At 39.3% G+C, this 26,294-nt stretch overlaps 1 protein-coding gene across 1 annotated transcript; it reads right to left on the minus strand.

Moving 5' to 3' along the window:
* Positions 1 to 2,977: 2,977 nt before the first annotated feature.
* KLB (klotho beta) lies at positions 2,978 to 25,371 on the minus strand. Its single transcript, XM_013949482.2, is given in 5 exon segments — positions 2,978 to 3,556; positions 5,998 to 7,141; positions 8,774 to 9,042; positions 14,168 to 14,675; positions 24,473 to 25,371. Coding segments are annotated over 5 exon segments (3,123 nt in total). The 5' UTR covers positions 25,313 to 25,371; the 3' UTR covers positions 2,978 to 3,194.
* Between the last annotated feature and the right edge of the window lie 923 nt (positions 25,372 to 26,294).

Below are 26,294 nucleotides of genomic sequence, written 5' to 3' on the forward strand. Positions count from 1 at the left end.
AGCCATTTATGACCTGACTGTACATTTTTTAGAATTGAGAAGGCTGGCCAAGATGAATTTAAAATAATAGTTCATGGGAAGAATTATGTGCCCATAGCCTAGAGAGATGTTGGGCTTGTTTTGAAATTACCAGAATCAGACTAAGGGAAATCTGAGTTTGTTACCTGAAAACCAGAAGTGATAGCAGGTTCATTTATCCTCTTGAGTCCATTATGCTTAGATGGGTGGCTTTTGCTTAATGCTGCACTAGCTATTGGTATGGAATACAATCTAAAGGATGGGCAAATACAACATTAAAGTGGCTTTAAAATTTTTTGCTCAGTAGTTTTAAGATTTTTGTTAGCCTTTCAATTTTGGATGTTACAAGAGACCTTGGAAGGGAGTGAATAGATTGAATAGAATCCAGGGAAGCTATGTAGGACTTTCATATCCCTTATTCTAGTATCCCTTATCCTGTTGTCTTTTATAGGCCACTGGATGCAACTTCTTTCTGTATTGAGGTCAGAACTTTTGGCAACCTTTTTAATGAAGATGCTTAGAATTGAAGATAGCAGTTCATCTTTTTCATAGTTTAATCATTGAAGCAGTTACCCTTGGTTTTGAAAGTGTTTAATCACTAATTGTAATGCCTCAAATGCTCAAGGTCCCCCCCCGCACCCCCTCCCATGCTTTTCTTTGCTAGACTCAGTGTCCACTGGCACTTGGGTTTTTCTCCTTACTAAGGTAATTTTTTGTGCATTAGGCTGTTATCTTTAAATAAAGAATAGTCTTGAAATTATATTAAAGTGAGATTGAATTGAAAGAGGAGCTTTGACAAGGTAATGAATGGGTGAAAGATGTAGTAAAAACCTCCAGCTTTGAGGAAGGCATTTGCCAGATTGATGTACAAAGTTTAACTCTGGCAAGTTTTCCTCTAAATTCAGGCAGTGATAGCACCGCTATCAGCTGGTTACAGCTATCTAAGCAATTGGGTGCTGGAAATGAGACTGTTACATGCAGTGTTTGCTCAGTCAACAGAAGAGGCAAAGAACTGGTCAACCCACTTCTGTGGTGGGGGGAGGAGGGCATGGGAGAATGCATGGGCCTTGTCATTGCTTTCTAATTCAGTAAATGATGATCATGTTGCTTAAGGACATCCCCTTGTCATTCCCCTTCCCATTTAATTCAATAGACCACCCCCATCCTGAAGGGTGATTTTTTACTTCTTTCAGTCACTCCCAGTGAAGTATGCTTATTTATGCTCTATTTTTTCACTTACACCTAACTTGCAAGTACAACTTGACTTGCATCTAACCCTTCAGATATCTGCTAAATAAATAAACCGTATCTAATGACTAGCACTTCTATTATGAATTCTGAGTTTATTAATACAAATATAGACACTTTGGTGTGTTTAGTTTAGTTCAGTCTCCAAGTATGTCTAGTTATGCCTTCCAATGATTAAAAACCCTTAGGGTCCATCTATTATTAGTGTTTTAATTTGAATCAGGAATGTGCTTTTGTAGTGAATGTTCTTCTTGTCCCCAGTAATTGCACTTCACTTCACACCATGGAGCAGTTCTGGAGCATGTGAACTGGATTTCTTTTGGATGATGCTAGACCAGAAGGTGTGCTGTTAGGAGTTCACATATGTGCTCCAGCCACTAGTCTCGTGTCCACAGGGCCAGCCTAGAGCTTATCAGAAGTGAACCCTTCCAAAATGCACAGGAGTTGGGACTTCAGCACCAACTGTCGCACCCTACAGGTGCTCTCGTATTGCACTACTCGCTAACACTGGCATAATCTTAACATGACTTACTGAAATAAGCAGCTCTGGTAATTGCACTGAAGAGTGGAGAGAAGCTTGAAACTGTCCACAATGCGTCTACAACTGAAGTGCTGGATTCAGGCTCTCTTCTGACACACTTACTTTTGTGTACTGGGAATTGATATGGATATTGATATATTATTATTTAAAACTTTGCCATGCTGTAGAGCTTGTGCTGCTCAAGGTATCTTCTACTGTAGATGCAAAGGAATCCCTAATTGCCAAGTGTGAATGTTGAAACAGCATGCACTGATGCTTGTGATAACACTCACAAAATAATGCAAAGAAAAAGCCAAATAAAGCGGAGAAAATGCATACATCTCAGTCTTAGTACCATGGAAGAAAGTTGTTAGTAGAAGATATTTCTGGGATAAAATCTTTGCATATTATTTAATCTGTGAAACAAGGCATCTGCAGCTTGTTACAGTGCAAAGAAAGGTGTTTTGGCAGAAACCTGGAAAATGTCATTTTCATAGGAGAGATTTGCACAGAATTCTTAATAGAATAAATGCTTCTAAATAAATTGATCTAATGGTTTTATTCCACTCATCTCATGACTCGCACTGGCACTATACCAGAGCTAAGATGATAGTTTATATTTATTTCTATGAAAAAGTGCAATTTAGAATTATGTTCATCATTCTCCTGGCTAGATTCATAGGTACTATTTATTTTGATGTCTTGTCTAATAAAAACTTGACTGCCCCATTCTGGAAAGATAGTGATTATATATTATTACAACTTGTCTCCTGTGGGTCCAGTTACCTTTGCTTAAAATAAGATGTTAAAATCCGATTTCTGCTTCATCCAATATGTAACAGATAGTTATGTTAGTCAATAGTGGAGTTATTTGGATTTGTTCTTTTGGAAGTGTCTTCAGAATCTGGCCCAGCATATTTAAATCTTGGTGTTGTAGTCAGCTGAAGTTTGTGGTTTTTAATAACTCTTATATTTACAACCCCTAGCAACTGCAGTTTCATAGTCAACAACATTCATAACACGAATATACATCACAACAAGTTTTGGTTCAAAGAGGTTCATATGAAAGTGCATATCAGTTCTCACAGCTTAATATCTCTTCAAGTCAAACTGTTTGAAAGTTTATTCCAAGGCACAGGAGAGTCTTTTAATTTTCTTCTTTCTTTTTTCTTTTAAATAGTTGAATTCATCTTCTATGTACAGAAAGTGGATAAAGGTAATTTTACCAGAAACATGTCATCACAGCTCTTTCTGTGCATACAATTATTTTCCATTTTCAACTGAAATGCTTGGTGTGTATAACTGGAGTGACTCACATAGTGCTTTTCTATAGCTGTCTGATCCATATCATTCTCTGTAGAGTGCAGACAGTGGGGAATCTAGTTGAAAGTGGGTTTATGGCCCCTCTTTAAAATGAAACACAGATGCGCTGGACACTTTTTGCCTTATAACATTTTCTTCTTTTTCTTTTGTGAAAAACAATAATTGTTAAAAGTAAGATAAGAGTAGAGAAAAGACAGCAGGCAAAGAATATCAGTGGCTTCTTCTGAGAAATAAACATGCAGAAGCTACACTGTTTTTCCTTGTTTGATGGATCACAGATAGAATATTCTGCAGGAAAGCCATTACTGCTTATCAGGTTGTTGTAAAACTTTATTGAAGGCTTTCCTTTGGAATCAGAAGTGAAGAATCCAAATCTGGGCTTAGATTTTTCTTCAGTCAGTTTAAAGGCATAGTAACCTCTAATCTTGACTTTGTCAATATAGTATGCTGGGAGAAAAAAAAAAAAGAATGTCATTAATAAAACCTTGCATGAACTGCAAACTTCCTGGAAATGAGTTAACATTTCAAATTATTTATCTATAGATTTAAAAAACATAACTGCCTCATAAAATGTGTACTTCTAATAATAGTTCCCACTGCCTTAAGTAGAAAGTTTATTGTTGTTTAAAAGAAGAGTTAGGATTTGGGAATTTCCTATATTACAGACACCTGACCTCCTCTGTGAAAGCTGGATTTGCAAAAAGACTTGGCCTGGTTTTTTGAATACTTGCATTTATATGTGGCACTTTGGAAAGTTTCAGAAAGTGCATGCCAGCCTCCCTCTTGCGTCCTGCTTTGAGTCAGGTAGAGGGAACACGCTCCTGGGGGGAACTACAACTACACACTCAAATGGGAACATATAGTTGAGGAGAAACAAATGCTGAATGCTGCTGCTGCTGCTTTTCTGTGTTTCCCTACATCTAGCACATAGGCCAGGGTATGAAACGGAAGTGATCTTAAAATTCAAATGATACTGTTTCTGCAAAGAGGAAGTAGATGCTGGAGGAAGAGGAGGACCAAACTTCATCCCTCAGTTCTCCCATGTGTAGTGGTATCTTGCCTGTGTGTAAATGTGGATGCTTCCAGCTTCTGCTGAGTTCAGAGCTGAGCAGGAGAGGAAAACTGCTGCCTTTGCAAGGGGCAGTGGGGTGCCGGCTCCTCCTGCAGCAAGAGCTAAGGAGCCAGAGCCCTTCCAGCCTGTTTTCCTTTCAAGCACTGCATGTTCGAACTGGGTTCAAGCTGGGCGCTAGCATGTCTCACGAGCAAGATGCTTCTGTCTTTCCTGAACCCCTCCGCAGTGACTTAAGGGGAGCAGCTGCTCGCCTGTGTCATGAGAGAAGCTTTAAAATTCCTGCGGGAATTCTGCATCCAGGCACTCAGTCCCCAACATACAGGGTGGTTAAGTTATAGTGCTGCACTTAAGAGCGCTGGGCGACAAAGTTTTAGTAAAATCACAAACGGCAACCCTTGGTGAGTAAAAATCTCTTCAATTCATATGTAAGCAGAGAGGATAATCTGGAATGTGAATCAGATTAGGCAAGAACCTTATAAAGCCGGAGGATCTTTCTATAAGGACTATAAAATATTATGCTATCTGAAAATTAAAATGGGAATACTATGACCATTGCCCTTTAAATGACCTTTTCATTTGTGTAATAGTGAAATAACTTATTGTCCCTTTGTTTGTAATGTCAAATTACTACAGAAAACAAATCAAAGAACGCTTGTTAGTCCTATATTAACTGAGAAAGAACTAAGCACTGGAGGGAGAATGGCTGCTGTTTCTTGTTGGTGTCTCAAAATAATCTGAAGCTGTGTTTTTTAGCCATCTGAGTAAGACCTGTCTTGTTTTTTGTGTAGCTGGCTCCTAGGGAGGGGAAAACCAGGAAAGGTAACCTATATTATATATGGAAGCCTCAGAAGAGTGTTACAGACAATCCGAGTCCTGACCAGGGAACTCTCTAGAGCTTGCCAGTAGGGAATAGTGAGTGCAGGGATGTATCTGAAATCTTGTCTCGGCTGCATAGCCCAGGTGTTGCTGCTGTTGTGATCTGTTTGGCTGTGTAGGCTGGGTGTTGCCCTTCTGCTGCTTGGGTTCTAGCCTCACAGTACAGCACGGCAACTTTTGAAAAGCTGAAAAGAGCGCACTGCTTTCCTTTTAATGTTTGATTGGAGGAAAAGATGTGGTAGGGGTGAGGCTCTTGCCTCATCCCTCTCATACAGTAAGATATTAATGAAGATAGCTGGCTTGGATGAAAAGATAGTCTTGGATTTTTGTCCCTTACTTTCACAACTGTTTATATATATATTTTTTTCTCTAAAGTCATTAGGTGAAGAACAGAAAGCAAGTAGTTGGAGCAAGGTCTAGTCTAAGGATTCTCCCTTCAACAGCAGCTCCTTAAAGGCTGGTGACCTGCCATATTTCCTCTGTGTGTGTCTCTCTCTCCAGATCTCCTCAAATTTGCTTATGCTTTACTGTCCAGTGACTCGAATTCATCAAGCAAGGAAGGATGCTCCTGCCTCTTGTCGAACGGAAGCTAGGGTTCTCCCATGGGACTTGTTGGTGTGAAGTGCCATCTCCTACTGACTTCTGAGCAAACTAACTGCTTGGTTGTGTATACCTGCACAGATGGCTTCTCACGTGGTTTAAACTGGAAGCAGCTGTGACTGCATTTCATGTGAGGGGCTTGAAGCAGTTGGTTTGCATTATACCTGCTCTGAGCAGGCCTTTAGAAGAGGCCCCCCAGGAGGCTTAATGCTATTCTCTAGTTCCTGTGTCTCAGCTGAGCTGTTTGCTCTGGTTGGGGCAAGTTTTAGGTGCTTACTTAAGGAATGCCTGGGTAGGTGCCATGAGAATAGCTCTGAATTTGAATTTATCATATACTCACCTTTTAAAACCTCTTGTATGTATTTTCCTAAGTAATAATTTCGGAGTTCATCGTTGTCTAAGGACTGGTCATCTATTCCATTTGCTGTGATGTAAACATCAATGTCACCATAGGTTTTTTTAATCCATTTCAGAACTTTGCGTATTCCCCAGGGCACCACTGCTAAACGGGAAGGGGAGCTCAGGCAGGTGATATCCTGCAGAAACTGAACGTCACGATCAAATTCATACTGGCTCCCGTTTTGAGGTTCATGAATCACAAATCTTGTGGTGAAATGGTTTAGTGCATAGAAGTCAGCTGCACCCTTAACCAGCTGTTTTTCCTCCCATGTGAAATACGGCAATGAAGAGTATGAGAGGCCTTTTCTGTTTTTAAGGAGAATGTATTCCCTCATAGTAGCTGGATAGTCCCCAGTCTTAAATATTGGATCGGCAAACCAGCCTATTTCAAACTGAAGAAATCTGTTGGCAGCTCTTGAGTGAGACTCAAAGTAGGGATTGGCAGGCTCAGCCCAGTCCGAATGCAGCGACAGGGACACTTTACCATACTGAAAGGGTCTGTATCGCTCATCATATATTTTCCAGGCCATGGCATGTGCTATTAATAAATTGTGTGCTGCCTGGTATGTATCATTGCTGCTCCTATTGTAGACATCACTTAGTCGGTTAGGCTCATTTATTGTAATCCACAGTTTAACCAAATCGCCAAGTTCTTGAAAACATAAAGCTGCATAGTCTTGAAAAGCATGGGCAGTAGATTGATTTAGCCATCCTCCTGTCTGCAGCAAAGGACCTGGCAGACCCAGGTAGGTGTGAGTTGGATAGTATAAGGTGACCATAGCTTGAATATTGAGTTTTAGTACTTCGCTAATCACGCATCTGTAGTATCTAAGAACTTGTCTGTTGATCACTGACAAATCTCCATTGGGTAAAATTAGTGACCAGTCAAGTGCAAATCTGTAATGGGTGACTTTCATTTTTTCCAGGAGGTCAAGCTGCTTTTTAATACTGACAAAATCCGTACACTGTGCTGGTCGAGTTTTTAGCTTCACTCCTTTGACTTTGTGCAAGAGCCCATCTCCTGTGACGTTCCAGAGATACAGGTTTGAATCGCAGAACTGTGGTGAGGAAGCCACAGACTCTGCCTGTGAAAATAAAAAGTAAAAAAAAGTATTAAAAAGGGTTTTAATTAAATGAATATCTGCTTTTTTGCATTTCTACATGTGTTGTGCTGTAGGATTAGTGCTGGATGTCAGGAGGTCCTGCTCAGATGCTCGGAGGTAAAGAGGAAACAGAGTTGCCTATATGTGCTTTGCCTGTGCTAATGCTCTGCTACAATAATGACTGTATGTTACCTGTGCTGTTCCTTCGTGTATGGAAGGCAAAGTAAAATTGCTCTCCTATTTTCTTCAGCTGCATAACATCATTTAAGAAGCTCTCCTGTTAACTTCAGCATGTTCTGCCTTCTTCCCCCTGCCACCAGCCTACACTGTATATATTTTTACACAGATAAATCTCCTTGATCCAGTGCACCGTGGTTGTGCAAACAGCACTTCTCACACAGCTTACATGACAGCAGGGTGGTAAAAACGAGCAACAAGGGGCTAGAAGAAGCAGAGACTGACTATTCTGGCACTGCTGCCTTGTGAAACTATCGCATGATGTTCCCCTGCTCTTACAGGTAGTCCTGCCTATGCAAATGTCCAACTCAGTTGTAGTGTTTAGTACTAGTTAACTAGTAGAAGATGGTAGGGATATAACAAGATTCTATGTCACACAGGTCACTTTTTCATTATTCTAAAATTCTTTTAAAACATATTTTTATTATAGGATGTGTAATACCATAGGGGCAAGTTTAAAAGTTTTAGATTAAATCTGATTTTTTTTTTAAAGAATGTTCTTCTGTCTGTGTATTTACTCAATGATTAACAACATAATATATAGAAGCTTTACTTTTTTTTTCCTATGGTTAGTAGTGAATAAATTAAGTTAGGGGGTTTTGTTGTGTTTTTGAGGCTGATGTTCGTTGGACTGTCTTTCTATATGCAATGACACAACAGTGTCCTGACACTGGCCACACATGTATGGCTATCTTATCTACCAAATTTAAAGTAGAAATAGATGCGGTAGGAAACAATTTGGGGAAAAAAAGGCGGTATGATCTGTTTTCAGATGGGAGCTCGGACAATACGAGCCATGTGCGCAGGTGTGGATTATTGTCACCTGTGGTGCTGGTGTGCTTTCTCTTTAAGGAATGGCGTATTATCCACTTGGAAACAGTGCCTGGATCCCTGGGTTGAGCCTGGCTGTTTCTGTCCCGCTCAGTAGCTTCAGGCGAGACCGCTAGCGCGTGGGCAGCGCTGCCGGCAGCGGCCCCGCGGGCACCGGCGCGAGCGCCCCGTCCCTGCCCGGTGCTGCCCTCTCCGCTGCGCTGGTGCAGGCTCCGGCAGGGCCTTGCCGTGACCCGCGTTGGGAAACCGCTGGTTGAAAAATAATCCAGCAGAGCCCCGTCAGGGTCGGTTTCTTGCTGCCTGGTTCCTGGTGGAGCCAGGTGGGGCTGCCTGAGCCGGAGCGGAGGCCCAGCGCTGCCACCGGCGTGGCCTACTGCAACTGCAAAGCAGCTGACGTGAAACCCGTGAAATCATGACTAAGCTCAATTTGTGTTTACAGCGTGCTTTGAGATTTCTGGGTGACAGGCGCAATTTGCAGTCTCTTCTCGACAAAGCACAATTGCTAGTTGCCCTGCCTCCGCAATCTTGTCAGGATCCAGCACCTACCTTGAGAACAGACTCGGTGATGCCCCAGGAGAAGTCGCAGGAAAACTGAGCTTGCAAACTTGGGGTAGACTCCTTTGGGAAGAAGCCATTTTCTCGTATGATTTGTTTATAATAAAGTGCCGATGACTTGGGAATCCTTTCCTTTTTTTCACTTCTGAAATCTACGTAAAACAGTCCGCGCCTGATGTTGTAGGCGTGTTGCCATTCAAAGCCATCAAGGAGCGACCAGGCTGTGTAACCAAACACATCTATGTTGTCGTATTTAATAGCTGTATAAGAAATAAACAAACATGAATTTTGTCTTCAGGACTCTAACAAATAAAGGATGATTTATGAGAGGGGTCCGTTCACTTTGAAAATCTCGGGGATTTTCTCAGTGCTCATGGTGGTATTGGCCTGCTGTAATTCATTGCAAAACTGTGACAGACATGTATCTTCGTCCTTATTCATTAACAAAATACCTAATCATCACTGGTTCCTTAAAAAAATAAGTTATTGTAGGTTACATTATTTCTGCTCTGAGCAAGCATGAAACCATGCCACAGCCAGATTTTAAGCTGTATTTGATGGTTTGCAAATAACAAATCTGCACCAGTAAAATTAGACAATCATGACTAAAAATCAGGCCTGCAACAGTTCATCTAGTTTTTGCTTCATTTGTATTTGTCATCAGGCTATGACTTTTTTATTGCCCTACTTCACTTAAAAGCTATCTTCAACCTATAACCTTTATAAATGCTTATTTAGCTTCTAATTTGAAAAATTAAATGTCTGTGGGCACTTAATGACTGTAGAAGAATCTGGGCTGATCAACGCAGAGTGAGAAGTGCTGTGTTTATTCACAGAATGTGTGTACCACACGCGTGTTTCTGCAGGCACTCCTCATTGTCTCTCCACCTTGTAAAAGCTTGTATAACAGTATATTTTAGTGCCTTTGAGATCTTGGCTCTGCTGAGAAAGGCGACAAAATTACTGGGCGGTGCTAAGTATGGGGATGCTTTGTCTGATGTGAAACCTGATTTATGGGAATGGGAAGGGCAATGTGATTTCCAAGGTGGCTTTTCACTAAGCCACCAAGTAGCAAAAGCTGTTTGTTACCCACTTAGGCCGCGTGCCAGCTGACAACCTGGAAGAGAAGGTCCAAATTCCATTATCGGTCAGCTTAGCTGCCTGCTGCCACCTTCTCGCTAGGGAGTAATGCAGGATGACTCCTCATGTTAACCTTGTGAGGGTTGGAATATCAAGGGCAAAGCAGTGACAAAGCAGGGTTATTGCAGCTTTTGACATGGGCACCTGGAGACCCATATTTCACCTGAAGGGCACTGACAGTAAGCCAAGCAGTAAGGATGAAATATTCAATTTTAAAACTGTTTTCGTCAATATTATTTTGCCTTGTTTTCTTAGGATGATATTGCAATTAGTGTGTCATGTTTCTGCTGAAGTTCTCTGCCTTAGCCACACCATATTACAACTTCAGCAGGAGCTGGTGTTGCATGGTGCTGGTATTCACTCAGCAGAGGAGCAAGGTCCCCACTAATACTACTATGGTCCAAGATTTCGCTTTACTGGCTGCTGGATAAAGAGATCAGAAAGCCTGGGAGTTTATAATCTGAGCATAAGAAAAAAATGCCAGATGATGCCAGAATAACAGCAAGGAGAAGGGGGAGCACAGTGAAGCAATGAGATGGCATTGTTAAAGGTAACAGGTGGCTGTACCAGTGCTACAGAGACTCAACCTTTAACTTCCATAAAGCATCATACAGAAGGAGATTTTGAAGGATAATTTGGAAGCAGTTTTGCATGAATTCTCAAGAAAAGTAACTCCCAAATATGAGAGAGCATGGGAGAAAGCATAAAAACATCTGAAAATATCAAGTGCAAAACCTGGAGGCAGAGAATGACGTAGAGCAAAGCAATGGGCCAAAGGGGGCCTTGCAAGTGAAGATGAGTGCTTCATGTCTGCATTTGGGAAGGCTGGATCAATGGTGGCAGATATATAGGGACAGCATAAGTGGCAGCTTTGAAAAAAAACCCTTTGTAAATGCATTCTGCATGGATAGGGGCTAAGTTAAATTGCCAAAGCAAAAGATATTGCAGTACTTTAGACTCAAGATGGTGAATGCCTACATGAGAATTTTTGGCTGTTTAAATGAGTAGGAAAAAAGCACTGTTTTTTTATATATATTGTAGTAAGAAACATTAATATTTAGGGGGATATTAGGTGGCAGCCTGACAGATGAAGCCAAGCCTGTGAATCAGAGCATGTTTTTGGTGTGGTCTGTAGTGACTGTGAAAGCAGGTGAGAGAATGCAACAGAGAGATTAAGGAGACCTACTAGCCATGATGAGCTTACCTAATATCTAAACATCCATAAAGCAATGTCACAGAGAGAGACACCAAACTTTTTGTTTGGACCAAAGGAAGCAGCTGTTGAGTACACTTTTTTTTAATTTTTATTTTTTAATTACCAGCAAATTACCAGCAAATTACCAGCAAAGTGACTGAATTCTTGTCTGTTGACTATGCAGAGAATAAGCAGTAGAGGGAGAAGACTATGGAAGTCAAAATCCTCACTGAAAGTTAGGTGGGAAAATCCTCCTGAAAGACATGCTGAATAAACAACTAGAAAGGAAGTGGAGAAAAGGGAGCTTTCAAAGCCAAGGGAGTATAAGATTTGAAGAGGAGTGTGGTCTCTGTGTTGGAAAAATTGACCTTTGGGCTGAGGACATAGTACTGAAATTTGGCTATCTAGGATATTTGCTTATGATATTTGCACGGAGGATGAAGTGGCAAGTGAGCCAACACTGGGATTTGGAAAGGCAGACATTCGCCTGGCATCAGCGGTAGAAGGAAATGAAGCACGAAAGAATCAACTTGTGTAGCAAAAGCTATGCCATATGTTTTTACTCTCACTCAGTTAAAGGCTTTTGCACTGAGAAGTGAACTATTCTATTCCCCCAGCCTATACTGTAATTTTCTAGTGTTAATGCATTTCTGTCATTTCCTTACTGTTCCTTTATCTTCACTGACTTTTCGGTCACTAACAGATGTTGGAAATGTTTAGCGCGTTAAAGTGGTTCGGAGACAGACCATAGAGGAAAATAAATCAACCTGTTGAATATCATAACAGCATCTGACCATACGCCTGTACAAAGAAAAATAAAGCGTGCAATGTTCCTTTGCTGCCCCTCCACCAGCAGAGAAATATTTTAAGCTAGTAGGTTAGAGGCTTGTTTTCTCTTGCCAGCATTGGCTTCCTCAGGTCTGGCCCCATGCGTGCCGGGTTGCTCGCTCCCCCCCAGCATGGCTCCTGCTCCCTCGTGCGGGCACGGCTGCTTGAGGGGATGCGTGCTGGACGGGGCAGGTAAAAAATAATGATAAAAGAAAAAGAGGAGGGAGGACTTTCTTAACCAATATCAATTTCTCTCTCTGTTTCACCACGCGGCCCACCTAAAAGTGATACCGGCGCAAAGCAAGGGGCTGAAAGTAGACAAGGCCAGCTGTTAGTTAAGCTCATGTTGTTGCCAGACTAATATTCAGGAAAGCAGAGCCTGAGGCATTTATGTGTCTTTTCTATAGGGAGAGGTTTGGAGTCCTGCTACAAACAGTTTCCATATTGACAGGCTTATGCATGTCCAGGAAAAGCTGCAGTTTCCACTGCGTCCTTGTGCGGCAAGAGGGCTCAGCTCACTTGCAGAGCTGCCTTTACACATCACGTATTTCAGTGACCTGTAGCACCTTAGGCTGCAGGCACAGGGAGCAAAGTTTACAGCAGTCTCCTTGAACACACACAATATTGTTCCACATAGATACATGCTATCTTAGCAGTCACTATCTCATTGCAATTTGGCCTATATAAATATGTTCTGAGGTTAAAAAGATCTAAATGATTTTGCTGTGAACAGCAAATTTACATTATATCTGAAATCTATGTAAGTAAAAATATGAAAATATATTCCAAATATTATTCTGAATTAGATGAATTTTCAGTTGACTTCACAAAAAGTGCATTAGTTAAGAGATAATCTTGTATTTTAAAGCAGAGGTTGAAGCATCTGTATGCATAAAAATGTAGCTTAAAATTCATGTGAAATAGTTATTGTCTGAACACTGACCAAGTATTTCAGAAGTATGAGTCCACAGATGGTTATTACAGTCAGGTCTACCATAGGGAGTTGGAAAAAAGGAACATGCTATGGATTTTCTTACGTAAGTGTCCAGAAATCTCAGACTAATGGCTACAAGCTGCTTGTTTGAAAAATGCACATATCTTCAAATCCAGGTTTGCATCTAAACTTTGCTGTCGTGTCAATGCAGTATGTAAAATATCATAAACCAGACACTGCTGAAAATCTGGGAAAGTTGGGGCATGGGCTACAGTTGGGCTATATGAAGTTTACAATTTGGACCAACTCTGATTTAAATATAGCTGGAAAATCTTCATTAGGAACTTAATTATGTTTGTTGGTGATACAGTATTTTCTTAGCTTCCGACATTTACTCATGTTCAGGGACTAGGCTTCACAGTAAATGATTTCTCATATGCTCCCTTTTCTGAGGATAAGAGAGGTTTTTTTTTAAAAGATCTGAGCCATCCTATCATTGTAAAATGGCAGATCACATGCTAAAAAAGCAGCCAAGAGCAGGTTTTTAGAAAGAAGACGGCCGTGTGCAAACACCCTTCTCTGAGGATGGCTCTCAGAACCAGCAGGTGTCACTTGGTGAATGCCGAAAGAGAAAACTGGCTTAGGGGAAAAAGAAATACCGAGTTTATACAGGGATTAGGTATTAACATTGTTTACATTTCATATAAAACTAAATCTTTTACCTTCAGACAGTGTTTATCTACTCTGGCATTATGAAGGGAAAATACCAAGATTTAAAACTGTGTATTTAAAACATTATCTCTGGCATGCAATAAGCCTGACGCTTGCTTGCCCTTCTCCTGCTGATTTGCTCTGGGCGTTTGAGGCTGGCGTACGAAGTCAGCAGGGCAATGACAGCCTGTAAATGCAGCCTTGGCCTCGTCTTCATGTTTTCGAGGTACGTACCCGGACACAGACCTTACAGTTGGCTTGCCGGTTGTGAAAAGCGATATGCAGTATATTTGTTTCTGTTCATTTCTGACTCGGTTTTGTACTTATTTAGTTTTCAAATCAAACCCAGATGTTGGACTTTAGCTTTCTGGGACAGGGGCTGTGTTTTTGTTCTGTGTTTGTACAACATCTAGCACCAGCGTATCCTGATCCATGACTTGTGCTTGTGCAGTAGACATAATTAATAATTAACTTAGTTACCAGTATCTCTCTTAAAAAAATCAAATCATTAAAGAGCTACATATCAAATGATTAAAAACAAAGCTCCAAAAATCCAAAACCTAATTTGTGTACAAACCTTGTAAAACCTTATTAATGAAGTTTTTCATCATGTAGATGGCTGTGGTGTCATCTGTTTTCACATGGCTGTCAGTGAACCAGCCATTCTCTGCGATCAAGATTCGAGGACTGTTGTATTCCAGTTTAATCCAGTTCAGTACTTCCCTCAAATTGAGTGACAAATTTTGTCCCATTTTTGGTAGAGTGTTTGGAGGTTTAAAGTTATTAGGACCAAAGGAAAATGCAAAGAAGTCTGCTGTTCCCTTTATATAGTTTTTTTCATCCTCAGTAAAGCTTGGCAAAAAAGAGAATTCATTTTTCAGTTCTTCTGGATAATCACCATCCCCATAGATGGGTTTAGCAAACCATCCAAGTACTCTCTCCATAGACTGCTGGCATTTAGAAATGTCCAAAGCATCTTCCGATTTGTTAGGTTCGATCCAGTGGGATCCCAATACTATGGACACCAACCCCTTCTGATGTGGTCGAAAGCGTGTTTTGTAGTTATGCCAAACTTTTGCATGAGCCTGATGAGAAAAAAATAACATTAAACTGTAGTTCTCTAATACAGCTGTGTGTGTGTGGGGGGGGGTATGTAGCTAGACAGACAGGTAGCTACATCGGGTTCCCTGCAGCATTCTATGGAAACATCGATGAACAGTTATGACACTGGTACATTAATTACGCTGTACGGTCATAATGGGCAATAATGGTTACACTGCAAAGTCCTGAGTGGTGGTAATGCTCTGGATCTCATGTGCATTCTTCCTTTGTGGATTTCGGCCTTTTAATATGAAGTTTGTGTCCCAGGAGGTACACGGAATAGCTTTTGCATAGACGCTTTTGGACCAAACAGCTGTCGACGGTGGGATTTGGACTCAGTGACCTAGACAGTCCCATCTAGTTCTTTGTAAAGTAGTCTTTGCTGATATAGTTAAAATTTCAAACCATCACAACAATTGTTACATTAAGTATGAATCTCAAATTATGCTTCTGTTGTCAGTGTTGGCTCTGTGCTATTGACTTGTCTCTGTCATGAGGGTTACCTGGATTTGCTCTGATCAAACCATGTCCACCCCACACTTTCCTTGAGACATGCTTCTACTTGTTTTGATTTGGGCCAATCGTGAGAGTAAGTGTTTAATACTAAGCATGAAATTTGCACAGTACCTAAACATGAACAACTGGAGAAAGGACCCAGCTGCAAAGTTTGAACCCAAATGTCAGGTTTCACAGTTACATGTGACATTTTTCATCCATGATTTTAGTTCATTTCTTCTTGGAATTTGCTATAATTATAATTCTTTTGACAGTACACGAAACAGAACAGAATGAGGCTTATTCATCTGGAGTATTCATTTTGAGCATTCAGTTTGAGAGCAACAACACATGGGTTTTAACAGAAAATTTGGCAACATTATTTCATAAGATCTATTGGCTATGGCATATTTTAATACTCATAATAGGCCAAATATTGGCTTCTTTAGAACAGAGAGAAGTTTTGCTAATTATGTTAGTGACAACAAAAGGATACTTTGCACCATTTCTTAATTCAGTTTTTCTGATTATCATCATGCTTAGCATTCTGTCACACACCAGAATTACCATAAAACTTCATGTCATTAATTACTTATATAAGAGAATATAGTAGTCACACTTTTCATATGGCCTATATATTAAAAGGAATACATGGGAGATGTAGGTACCACTCGCAGTGTTTGCGTGCTATGGGAGAAGGACGACCCGGGGTAAATGTGAATCACTCCGGTGGAGCTGACACGGAGGAAGGAGCTGACCTCTCCCCAGCTAAAGTGGAGTTGTCAAGTAACTCACAGTTTACTTTGTTCCTGAAGTGTGGCTCTATACTCTAAGCTGGAAAGAAAATAACTGTCTGCACCCAGAAAAAACATTGAGAGACATTGTGAAACGCTTATAGTGCTGAGCTACACTGACATCATTACCAAGCCAAATAGCATTGCTTAAATTTGACAATAATTTCAGTTAATTTATCTAGCCTTGACAGTTTAAAGAGAATGGCCTGATGTCAGGTAGATATTTGGTTAAGTTAGGGAGTACTGAAAAATTACAGTTTTGTGAAATTTTATGTATCAGTTGTTTATGGTTTCTAAGGTCACACTCATAACATTTGTTCAAGGTCTGTCTTTGAAAATACTGATAAAGCAATGTTAACCTTTGAGATGCAGGTTCTGTAGCTAAAAAGAGAAGTCAGCAAAATTGTATTCATGGGGCAAATTGCAAGGTACAGTTATAGTATTTTAAGAGTGGTCTCTCAGTAGTCTCATCAGAAAATGTATATGGCCAATGCCTCAGTTACCCTCATTGTCCCCCCCCAAAGGTCCTCCCAGCCCAGGGTGGCTGCTGTGGCCAAGGCTTGCTTTGGCATTAGCCTTCACAGGTCTCTGTGTCTAGTGATATCTCATGTGGCTAGGATATTATTTTTCCCAGGCACAGCCTACTAACACAACTGTTTAATGAAATGTGTATGTTTGTGTTGGCTTAATAAGAAAACCTCTGCAGAAGCCAGCTGTATTATTCACAGTGCCAGGCAGCATTACAATGGCATCAGGTAAATCCTAGCAATTAAACATGTCTAGATGAAGACCTGGAGAAAGACAACTTTGTTAAAAACCAACTAACTGGAATACACTGGGAGCAGGTAAAAAAATAACCAGGGAGAATTCGTTATGTGCTTTTTCAGGAGTTTGATTAGAAGCAACTAAAACTACTATTAAAAATATTGTCTGAAGTTGCGAATACAGCCACAGGTATAAAGCTGCAGGTGCAAACCTCTGGTACAGATAAGTACATTTGACAGGAGCCAAGACAGGATTTTCAAGAATTCATGAGAGTCACTGATATCTCTTAATTCTGAGGGTTAACTGTAGTCAAAGTGTGACTTAACTGTCTTTGTTAACGGCTTTTACAGATATAGTAGAGACAATAAGCATTTGCTTGCCTATAATGCTGTTTTGAGTTGTTAATTATTTGTAAAGCAGCTTAATGTCCTCAGATGGAAGGTTTTTTCTAAATGCAAACTATTCTTGTTGATGGAACCAACTGATTAATAGCACTTGTTTTGTAAGACCAAGTATGAAATAAACATCAATTTAAAAGTTATATCACACATTATATTGGCTATTTTGAGTAAATCTTGACTGATCTTTTTTCAGTTAGAGTTTAATCCCTAATCTTTCATTTTCCCTTTTAGATCAAGGACAAATGCCAAGGCTAAGTACACAATGAAAGCACGATCAATATTGTGTATTTATTCTAGATACATATGACATTAATTTCATCATATTTTCCTGATATTAATACAGCTATTATTCCATAGACTTGAAAGTCACAGAGAATGTTAAATCAGTTAGTACTAACCTCTTAAAAGGCTAGATAAAATGAGTCAATTTAATAGAATTAAGACAACAGTACTATTCTCCTCTTTTCTCTTCTTGCAAATATTTCTCATGCTCCTTTAAACTCTGATCCTGTAGTTATGTTGTACATAGGCAAAGAGCTTACAGTTGAAAGACAGGTACTTTCAAACTTGTAAGATTTTTTAAAGTCAAGCAATTTTCCTTGAATGCCACAGCAATGAGCAGACAGAACCATGTCATGAACATACAGAGTTATTTTAGTGTGCTAGCAAGCAAGAACAGTTTAGAACAATTATAACTAAAAAATGCTAATAAATTATTCTGGCTTTGTGTTTAGTTGTTTTTTTGCTTTTTAAACCACAAAGAGCTAGAACACAGAGTCTGATGACTACGGCATTAAACATCACTTTAGAAGAAGGGCAGATGTGCACGACTTATTTGGAGAGTCTGTTTCAGCTCAAGGTACTTGTGGTCTTTGGTAAAGATGCCATGTGGTCAGTAGAGCTAAAGCCCTTAAATTGCAAACTGATTCTGAAGCTGAATCCCTGTGAAGCAAAAAGGGCTCTTGATATACAGGCAACTAAGTTTCTAAAAGGGTTGTTTAAAAAGCTGAGGTTTTACTATCAAATGTATTGTATGCTAACTGCCTTGCATTTGGATCAAATTTTTCTTGATGATTTGCAAGACTTACAAGAAAGCCAGCCTGAAAACAACAAATCACATGAATCAGTTCTGACCCAAGACTTACAAAATATTGTCATCACTGATGACTGCTACTGTTTGAAAACTGGACTTGATATAATACTGCTTCTGAACTCATTTGTCTCTGGGAAGGGAGAGACAGGAGTTCACCTAAAACAGCACATATCTGTCAGAGCCCACAGAGGTGACAGGCTAACTGATGCAAATGAAGGTCTTGGTTTGTAAAGCTCTTTTTTTCTGACACTCATTTATTTAAACCAGTCGTTTGACTTCATTGTGCTTATTTCTCCAATTATAAGTTATGGATAATAATACTTAATAGCATCATATTTATTAACAGTAATACCGTTTGGGCCCACTGGATTGGGCTTTGAGAACCCTGTGGGAACTGGACCTTGTCTCAAAAATCAACAGTCCTAATAAATGACAGCAGAGTTGTCTGTAGTTTATTTGCAGTTATATTCTTTGATTTTGATTTCCAGAGGATGGTGATAGGTGGAATTTTTGTAAAATACTTTGAAATCTTCAAGCACACTGGGCTGTCTAAGGCAAATGAGCAGTAATATTCATGGTTAGGTAAGAGCATCTGTTCTGAAGCAGTTACACACTGAAGAGCAGAAGCAGCTACCACAGTCAAGTGGCAAAGCACCAGGCAACTGAGTTCAGCTCCTGAGCCGCCCTTCTCTACTGAAACAAGCCAGTCAACTGCCTTCAGTCAGACCAGGCCTCCAGATACCAACTGTAAGCAGGAATCCTTCCCTGGTTAAATCTTCAAACATGGATTTGGAAAAGGTTTTGTTGGTATTTCAGGAGAAACAAAACAAAACAAAACAAAACTTTTGAAGCACACTATAGTTTCATTTTTTTTAGTTGGGGCAGTTTTAATTTTTAACAGTTTCTATAAACTTAGCATAAGAAACAAGACTCTGACCTTTATAAGGCAAACTTAGCAGAGCTGCACTGACAAATATGGATAGATTTCATCCCCACTGGGAAGAAGTGCAAATCCAGAGCTCAATCCTGTGAATTTTTGTTGTGTTACATTCAGCTGTTTAATTCATTCCATATTTGGCACCTTGCTAAAAGTTGCCTGATTTTTCGCAGAGACCAAGAACCCCAAGGGGCCCTGTTGTACGCAGCTGCTTAGAAAGTATGTCTCCAGCCTCCGCCACTGAAACCTTATCACCTTGTGCCTTTCAATTTTTAAATACTTGGCTGTAAAGGAATTTTGCAGATTCAGGCTTTTGCAAAAAAGCCACATTTTTTCCACACTCCTCCTCTCTGATCTACCAAAGATTTTTTTCTCTTTCTAATATTGTTGTATGTCCACTGCACAAATACAATTTCCTGTGGCAAATCTAAGTATTTTTGAAATAATGTGTTTAATTAGAATTTAGTGATACACATGTCAGAAAAGGAGTATGTTAGAAAAGGAATGGCTTATTGTCACAAGTAGCTGACATTCCCCTCATTAATGAGTTGTCCTGCTTTTCCAGCAAAGCTGTGAACGTCAACTTCTTCCAGCAATGAAGCAGACAAACATAGACAATTCTGCTGTCCGTCCTCGAGCCACACTTGATGGAGACAGTGCTCCGTCCTCCTATAAGAAATATTGGCACTGGTGTGGCTTCATCTTCCTAGATCCTGAGGAAAGGAGGCCTCATTGGAGGAAGGGAAGAAAGTGTCTGGTTGGACTTAGAGACAAAAATTATTCACTCCATTTTCCATTCACTCCGTAGAAATGTATTTTAAAAGAGATTGAATTATGGGACTTCTCTGGGACATGCTCCTCCAAAGGTCCCAAAGGCAGTAGTGTCCATGAAAAGATCCTAGCACAGTGACTGCTACCATGGAGCTGGGCACAGAGACAACCCGATCTGTAATGGGTCTAGCCTTTTCCCAGTAGGTGATAATGAAGGAGTGTCCATGAAGAAAATTTTTAGGGAGATTTCCTTGTTCTGATAGTTTTCTCCTGGGCATTTCTGCAAGATGGAAGGGAGTGTGAATGATCTTTAACAGGGGGGGAAAAAAAGTCCCATTCTGCCTGTTACTTAGCAAAGCCAGAACTGCCTAGAGGGCACTGATCCAGAGGAAGAAAAGAAGACAGCCTGGTCTGTAATTTGTGATCTTTACAAACCTCAGTCTAAGTGATATATAGAAAGAACATAACTAAATCCAGAGAAAATGATGATAATAGGTCAGATCAATATCTGATTTAGCTCCAAACACAATGATTCATCTGCTGTATATTTTCTTCCTCATTGTCAGATTTATTTACTATTTAATCAAAGAAATCCATCTAATTTTTCTGTGTGCAGTTTTTTCATCTCTGCTTCAGTATGACAGACACCTTAGGGGCATGCTTGTTTTTGTATCTTATTCAATATTTCTTTTAAATATTGCATGGCAAGATCAGTGTTATCATTAATTGTTTTTTGATGATGCCTTTATAAAGCACAGTCTCCTTTAACGCAGAAAGGAGATACACTTTTGACTGCCGCTCTGGATTGGGTGTAAAATTTCACATGTCTTCCTCATATTAATGATAAGGATCATACAATTGAATAGAGACTTATCTAAGTGAATCCCTTAGCAATTTATAATTTATAAGCTTCAAACTGCTAATTTGCTATTAATTTCCGTGGAAGTGGTATCACGTCCTTTAAAATGATCGATAGCAATTATTGGCCTCTGTCTATGAATATCATGCGTAGTAACATGCAAATATGGCTTTAAATTGAAGTTTTCTTTGAGTTTTTCTGTAGATTATTTTCCTCATGTGGATCTCCTAAGCACTCTGTTTACTTAGCAGCCTTTGCTTCTGCAGTCTATTAGCCCTCTTTGTGTGTCTTGAATAGCAAGACCCTTGTAGAAGGCAGGACTGGCTCTTTAGCAGATGCGTCTGGGGCGTTCCCTTAAAAGGATGCAAACCACAGAAGGGAAGCACATATATTAGTAGATAGAGCATCTGTAGTGCCTTGTGCTAGCAAGAGCATGCATCTCTGAGGCTTGGTAAACACAGATAAATACTATTTTTTTTTTGAAAATCCTTAATAAGATAATTCTCTACCTAATGAATTCATTCACGGAAGCACATAATTCTTTTTATCATATAACAGTTCTATTATGCATGCACTTTTTCCTTATGCCACCCAATTATTTTAGTATTAAGCTGCTGGGTTTTTTTTAATCTAAAACACTTTGTCACATTTGAAAAAGACTAAAATTTCTAGTTAAGAATGAATAGAAATTTCTTCAGCCTTCATCCAGAGACACAAAAATCTCCAGCAAAATTTCAAACTATTTTTATAATAAAATAATCCAAAGTCCAGAAAAGCAGAGGTTTACGGTTTGTCATATCATTTTTGTCATTGTTTGAAACATAGCTTCAGTTTATGATTGACATATCACATAGAAGCACTCCTTATAAATGCTGTTTAGTTCTTGCAAAAGAGAGCACTGCATTGGTAAATGAAACCAAAAGTAACACTCATTTATGAGAGAGCCTGACTTTTATTTTATCCAAAAGTACCCCATATATTTCTATAAAAAGGCATTAGAATGATTATTCAGCAGTTTCCTGAGGTAACACAGTTATGGCCAGATTAATTTCTTTTGAGCATTACAGACCTGTTTTTCCTGCTTAGCAATGGGTGGACCTGGTAGTATATATAGGGTGGCATGGAAAATATTGTCCTTTTCTCTTTCAGCAGACTGTGCAAAAATGAAGCCTTGACACTGACATGAATGTGGCTCCTCCTAAAGCCATAAATGATAATCTTTTCAATAACTTTAACAGGCTTTGGATGATACCCCCCAAATCTGACATTTTTGTTTGGCTTTTATTTTTGGGAAGACTGTTTTGTATGGCAGTGGTAAATTCAAAGGTACCCATAATACAATGTCAGAGAAACAGATTTGCATGTACCGGTTCTGAAAGAATAAAGCCATGTGATAGCTCTTTAAAGACAGATTTTTATAACATTCTCTAATCTAAGGAGAGATATTTTACAGCACATGACTACTGATTGTGCATCAATACATTATATTTATATGCTATTGTCAGCAATACTAGACAAAGAGAAAATGCAGATACCCAGAAAAATCTTTGAGGAAAGATTCTGGCTAGTTGGCTTGAAATGTATACTGCCAACTACTTCTGTGGAATGACTACCTTTAATTGTATTTTATTCAGAAAAAAATATATATATATGAGAAGAATTGACTCAAGCTGAATGGTTCTGCAAAGGCATCCATTCCACCTCCACCTCCAACCCCAAACTCATCTAATACAATTCCTCTAATACATTACTACAGATTTAAGGTTCTTAGTAAAGAAGACCTAAAATCTTCAGAAATTTTACTGTGCCACAGAAGAGAACAGGTGATGTGCATGGTGCTATAAGAAAGGTACAACATGAAGATAGTTTCTGCCCAAGAATAAAAACCTAGCTACTTCATTGCATGTTGCTGAAAGTCTCATTAACTCTTTTCTTGAAGTTATGTTTTATACTCAGATTCACAGATTTTAAAGCTAGAAGGAACTATTAGATTGTGAAGTCTGACAGCTACGTAATACAGACCAAGGAACTTAGCTCCGTGATTTGTATATCAAACCCAGATATGGCTGGCTGACTGGAAAACCTAATTGATTCTTCGGCAGAGGCATTGCTCTGTATGTGCTGTCTGGTGCTTAGATTAATTTTACAATATGAGAAAATGCAGAGATTACCTAGCTAATACCTCAGTTTCCATTTGAAATACTCTACTGTGCCTATGAGAAATGCAGGAAAGCAATACTAGATGTCTATGTGTTCTATCTTGTACAGGTATTATATCAACTATATTTTAAATAACACTTGAAAATAAGAAGAATGACTGAGCATCAGTTCTCTTTGAGTTGTTTCACAAATCTCTGTGCATCTCTTGTACTAAGCCAGGAATCAGTTAGTGACTCAAGGTACCTGAAGACTTTTCTTGTGTAAAACTTCTGTTGAACCTGCAGGCTCAAGCCCAGAAGCAAATACAAGAAATAGAAATGGTCAGTTGCAAAATATTTTTAACTACTCTGATAGCTGTTAAATTTTTTTTTCTCCATGTATATACTTGTTTCTGTATAACAAACACATTAATATTTATTTATTAATTATAATACATGGTAGGTAGTAGAAAAATTCTCTTGGTGCCAGCGAGGAATGGTTTGAGCATGGGGAATTATAGTGACTTCTCTGTCAAAAGAGACAGGACAGTGACCTGCTCTGTAAAGTACTTTGAGCACTACAGAGGAAAAAAGCTATATTGATATTGTTAATTTTTGTCTTAAACTGCTCTGCTTAGAAATTGTTTTAAATTATAGCAAGAGAAAATAAGAATATAAGCTCCTATGCATAGGAACTGCCTATCTGCTCTGTAGAATGAAGTCAATAATCTGTCAGAGGAGATGCTGTAAACTCGGTAATGCTGTTGACACTACCATGAACAACGTCTGCACTTTTACCTTAAAAAATATGACCCACCGTAATCTCTTGTGACCTCAAACTTTTCTTTTTGTCTTTCCCGAAGAAAGAATACCATGAACATAGGACCCAGTACAGCAGCTGTTCAAGCTAATGGTGGGATCAAGTCTTTGAATGTGTAATTTTGTAGAAGACAGCTGATAAATGAAATAACTCTGACATAAAAATTAAAATGCTGAAAACTTTATAAAAAATGTAATTTTGAAATTCTTAAATGCTGAAGGGGACATTTGTTTTTGTTTTCCTACAAAACCAAGACAGAACTAATCAGATTCATATATGTGTATACATACACACACACATACACACATATATATATTCCATTGCTAGTAGAATTGATCTAGTATGCAGATACAAATAAACCTCTGTATAAACTAATAGAATAGTCACCTCAGTGTGGCTGACACTTGCTGTTTGACAAAAGAAAAGAATAAAGAAGGAAAAACATGCTTTTTAATAGATTTTGTAGGCAAAAGGTCACTGAAATAAAGTAATAAACAAGCACTTTAAAACAAACAGTTATTGAGTTAGCTGTTGTGACTATAACAATAAAATCAACATCATGATTAAAAAAAGACTGCCTTAACTAAGGGTTATTTCATGGTATTTTCACATTCCTTAATTTTTTTACCACTGATTACACAACTGATTCCTCCCATTGTTTCTTAATGGAGGTGCAAGATCAGTTTATAAAATCTTATCATACTGTACCTTGATCAAATTGTGTCCTACAGAGTAGACAGTTGTTATTTTCCCTTTCTCTCCAGGAGCATGAATACCTGTGCCATACCCATGCCAAGCAACTAAATACGGATTGTGCATTGTAATCCAATACTTAACACGATCCCCAAAGGTCTGGAAGCAAAAGGTGGCATAGTCATTGAAGATATCAATTACTGATTCATTTTTCCATCCCCCGTATTTTTCTTGCAGTGTCAAGGGCAGGTCCCAGTGATACAGAGTAACCATGGGGTCAATCTTTCTGTAGACCAGAGAGTCAATAAGACTATTATAGTACTGGAGTCCTTTTTCATTGGGAGCTGCTACCACTCCAGTGGGAAAAAGTCTTGACCATGAAATTGAAAATTGGTAAAAAGTAACTCCCAAAAAATCCAAGGCTGACAAATCTTTGTCCAACAAGGTATAACTGTCACTGGAAATGTCGGTGCCGTCGGCACCTCTGAACGCTGTGTGGACAAACTGGTCCCATACAGAGGATCCTTTCCCATCCTTCCTCCAGCTGCCTTCCACCTGCAATGCCCCTGTCCCTACGCCCCAAAGAAACTCTTTGGGGAAAGTGTCATACAAAAACATCTGTGTTTCACTCACAGGGCTGAAGTTGGGATCCTTCTTCCACACAGATCTTCCCTCTCCGGCAAGCCCAGTAACTGTCCTTAGGAAAACCAATGTCCAAAAAGCAACAAACCTCTTCAGTCGTCGGCCACGCATTATGCCCTTTTACAATGCCAGTGTTAACATCAGATTTCTTTCACCGATGCTGAAAAAAATCCATTCATTCCCTGGAGTCCCTGCTGCACCGACTGTCTTCATTTGCCACTAACTGCTGGAGTGTCTTATCAAAGCTTCACTAAAAGCTTGTGATCGTAAAAGCCCTGTCAATGATTAGCCTGAACTGTGAGACCTAGGATGGGTCAGAGAACAACGTAATCTTAGGGAGGTGGCCTCTGTGTGATCACTGAGACACCTAGGCTGTGTTCTTATTCCGGTAAAATAGGTTACCTGAATATTATAAACACTAGTAACTGATTTATCATTATTTAAAGCTAGGTCACTAGAATGGAAGCATACTAGGTGACAGGGGTTGCTAACAAGCTATCACATTCTTTATTCTTCATTCAACTGTATTTCAAAGAAACATGGAAGAAATATACTCCATATTACATAGTCCAATTAAAGGGTGATATATCAATTCTTAACAAATAACACATTAAATAAGAAGGGTATGCCAAAAAGCTTTTGGGATCACTTTTGAGTGACTTTTCCCAGAGCTGAATTTTTTACCTATGAGAAATTCAACATATAACATTAGGACACAGTTTATTACTAGACCCCAGATAGACTTAATAAAAACAAACAAAATAAAAAATTTTGCCTCTCCAGGCCTAAATGTTTCTTCCATGACAATTTCTCCTTGAAGTTTTTTGTTTGGGTACAAATCTCCAGATATTTACAGGCATCTTGTGAATATTTTCTCACATTACCCACTCACAGAAAGATCGAGTTTACCTTTCTTTGGGAAAAACTGAAGAGCTTGCTCCTGTTCTGGGCAGACTCCCAAATGCTAGTACAGGTCTGCTAGCCCCACAATTTGACAACTTAAATTGTGCTTACATAGAAATTCTGCTACTCAGAAATCATGACATTTTATCCTTTCCGTATAACTAGATGGCTAGAGAGACAAAATGTGATTCCCCAGTCCCACCCTGCTCAAGCACGATCCTACTTCTGCAGGAAAATCCTCCCTGGATTCATGCAGGAAATTCTGTTATGGAGAAGAGGTATAAGCACATCC

Source organism: Apteryx mantelli, chromosome 5 (genome assembly GCF_036417845.1).
Source record: "Apteryx mantelli isolate bAptMan1 chromosome 5, bAptMan1.hap1, whole genome shotgun sequence".
In the NCBI taxonomy this organism is placed as follows: Eukaryota; Metazoa; Chordata; class Aves; order Apterygiformes; family Apterygidae; genus Apteryx; species Apteryx mantelli.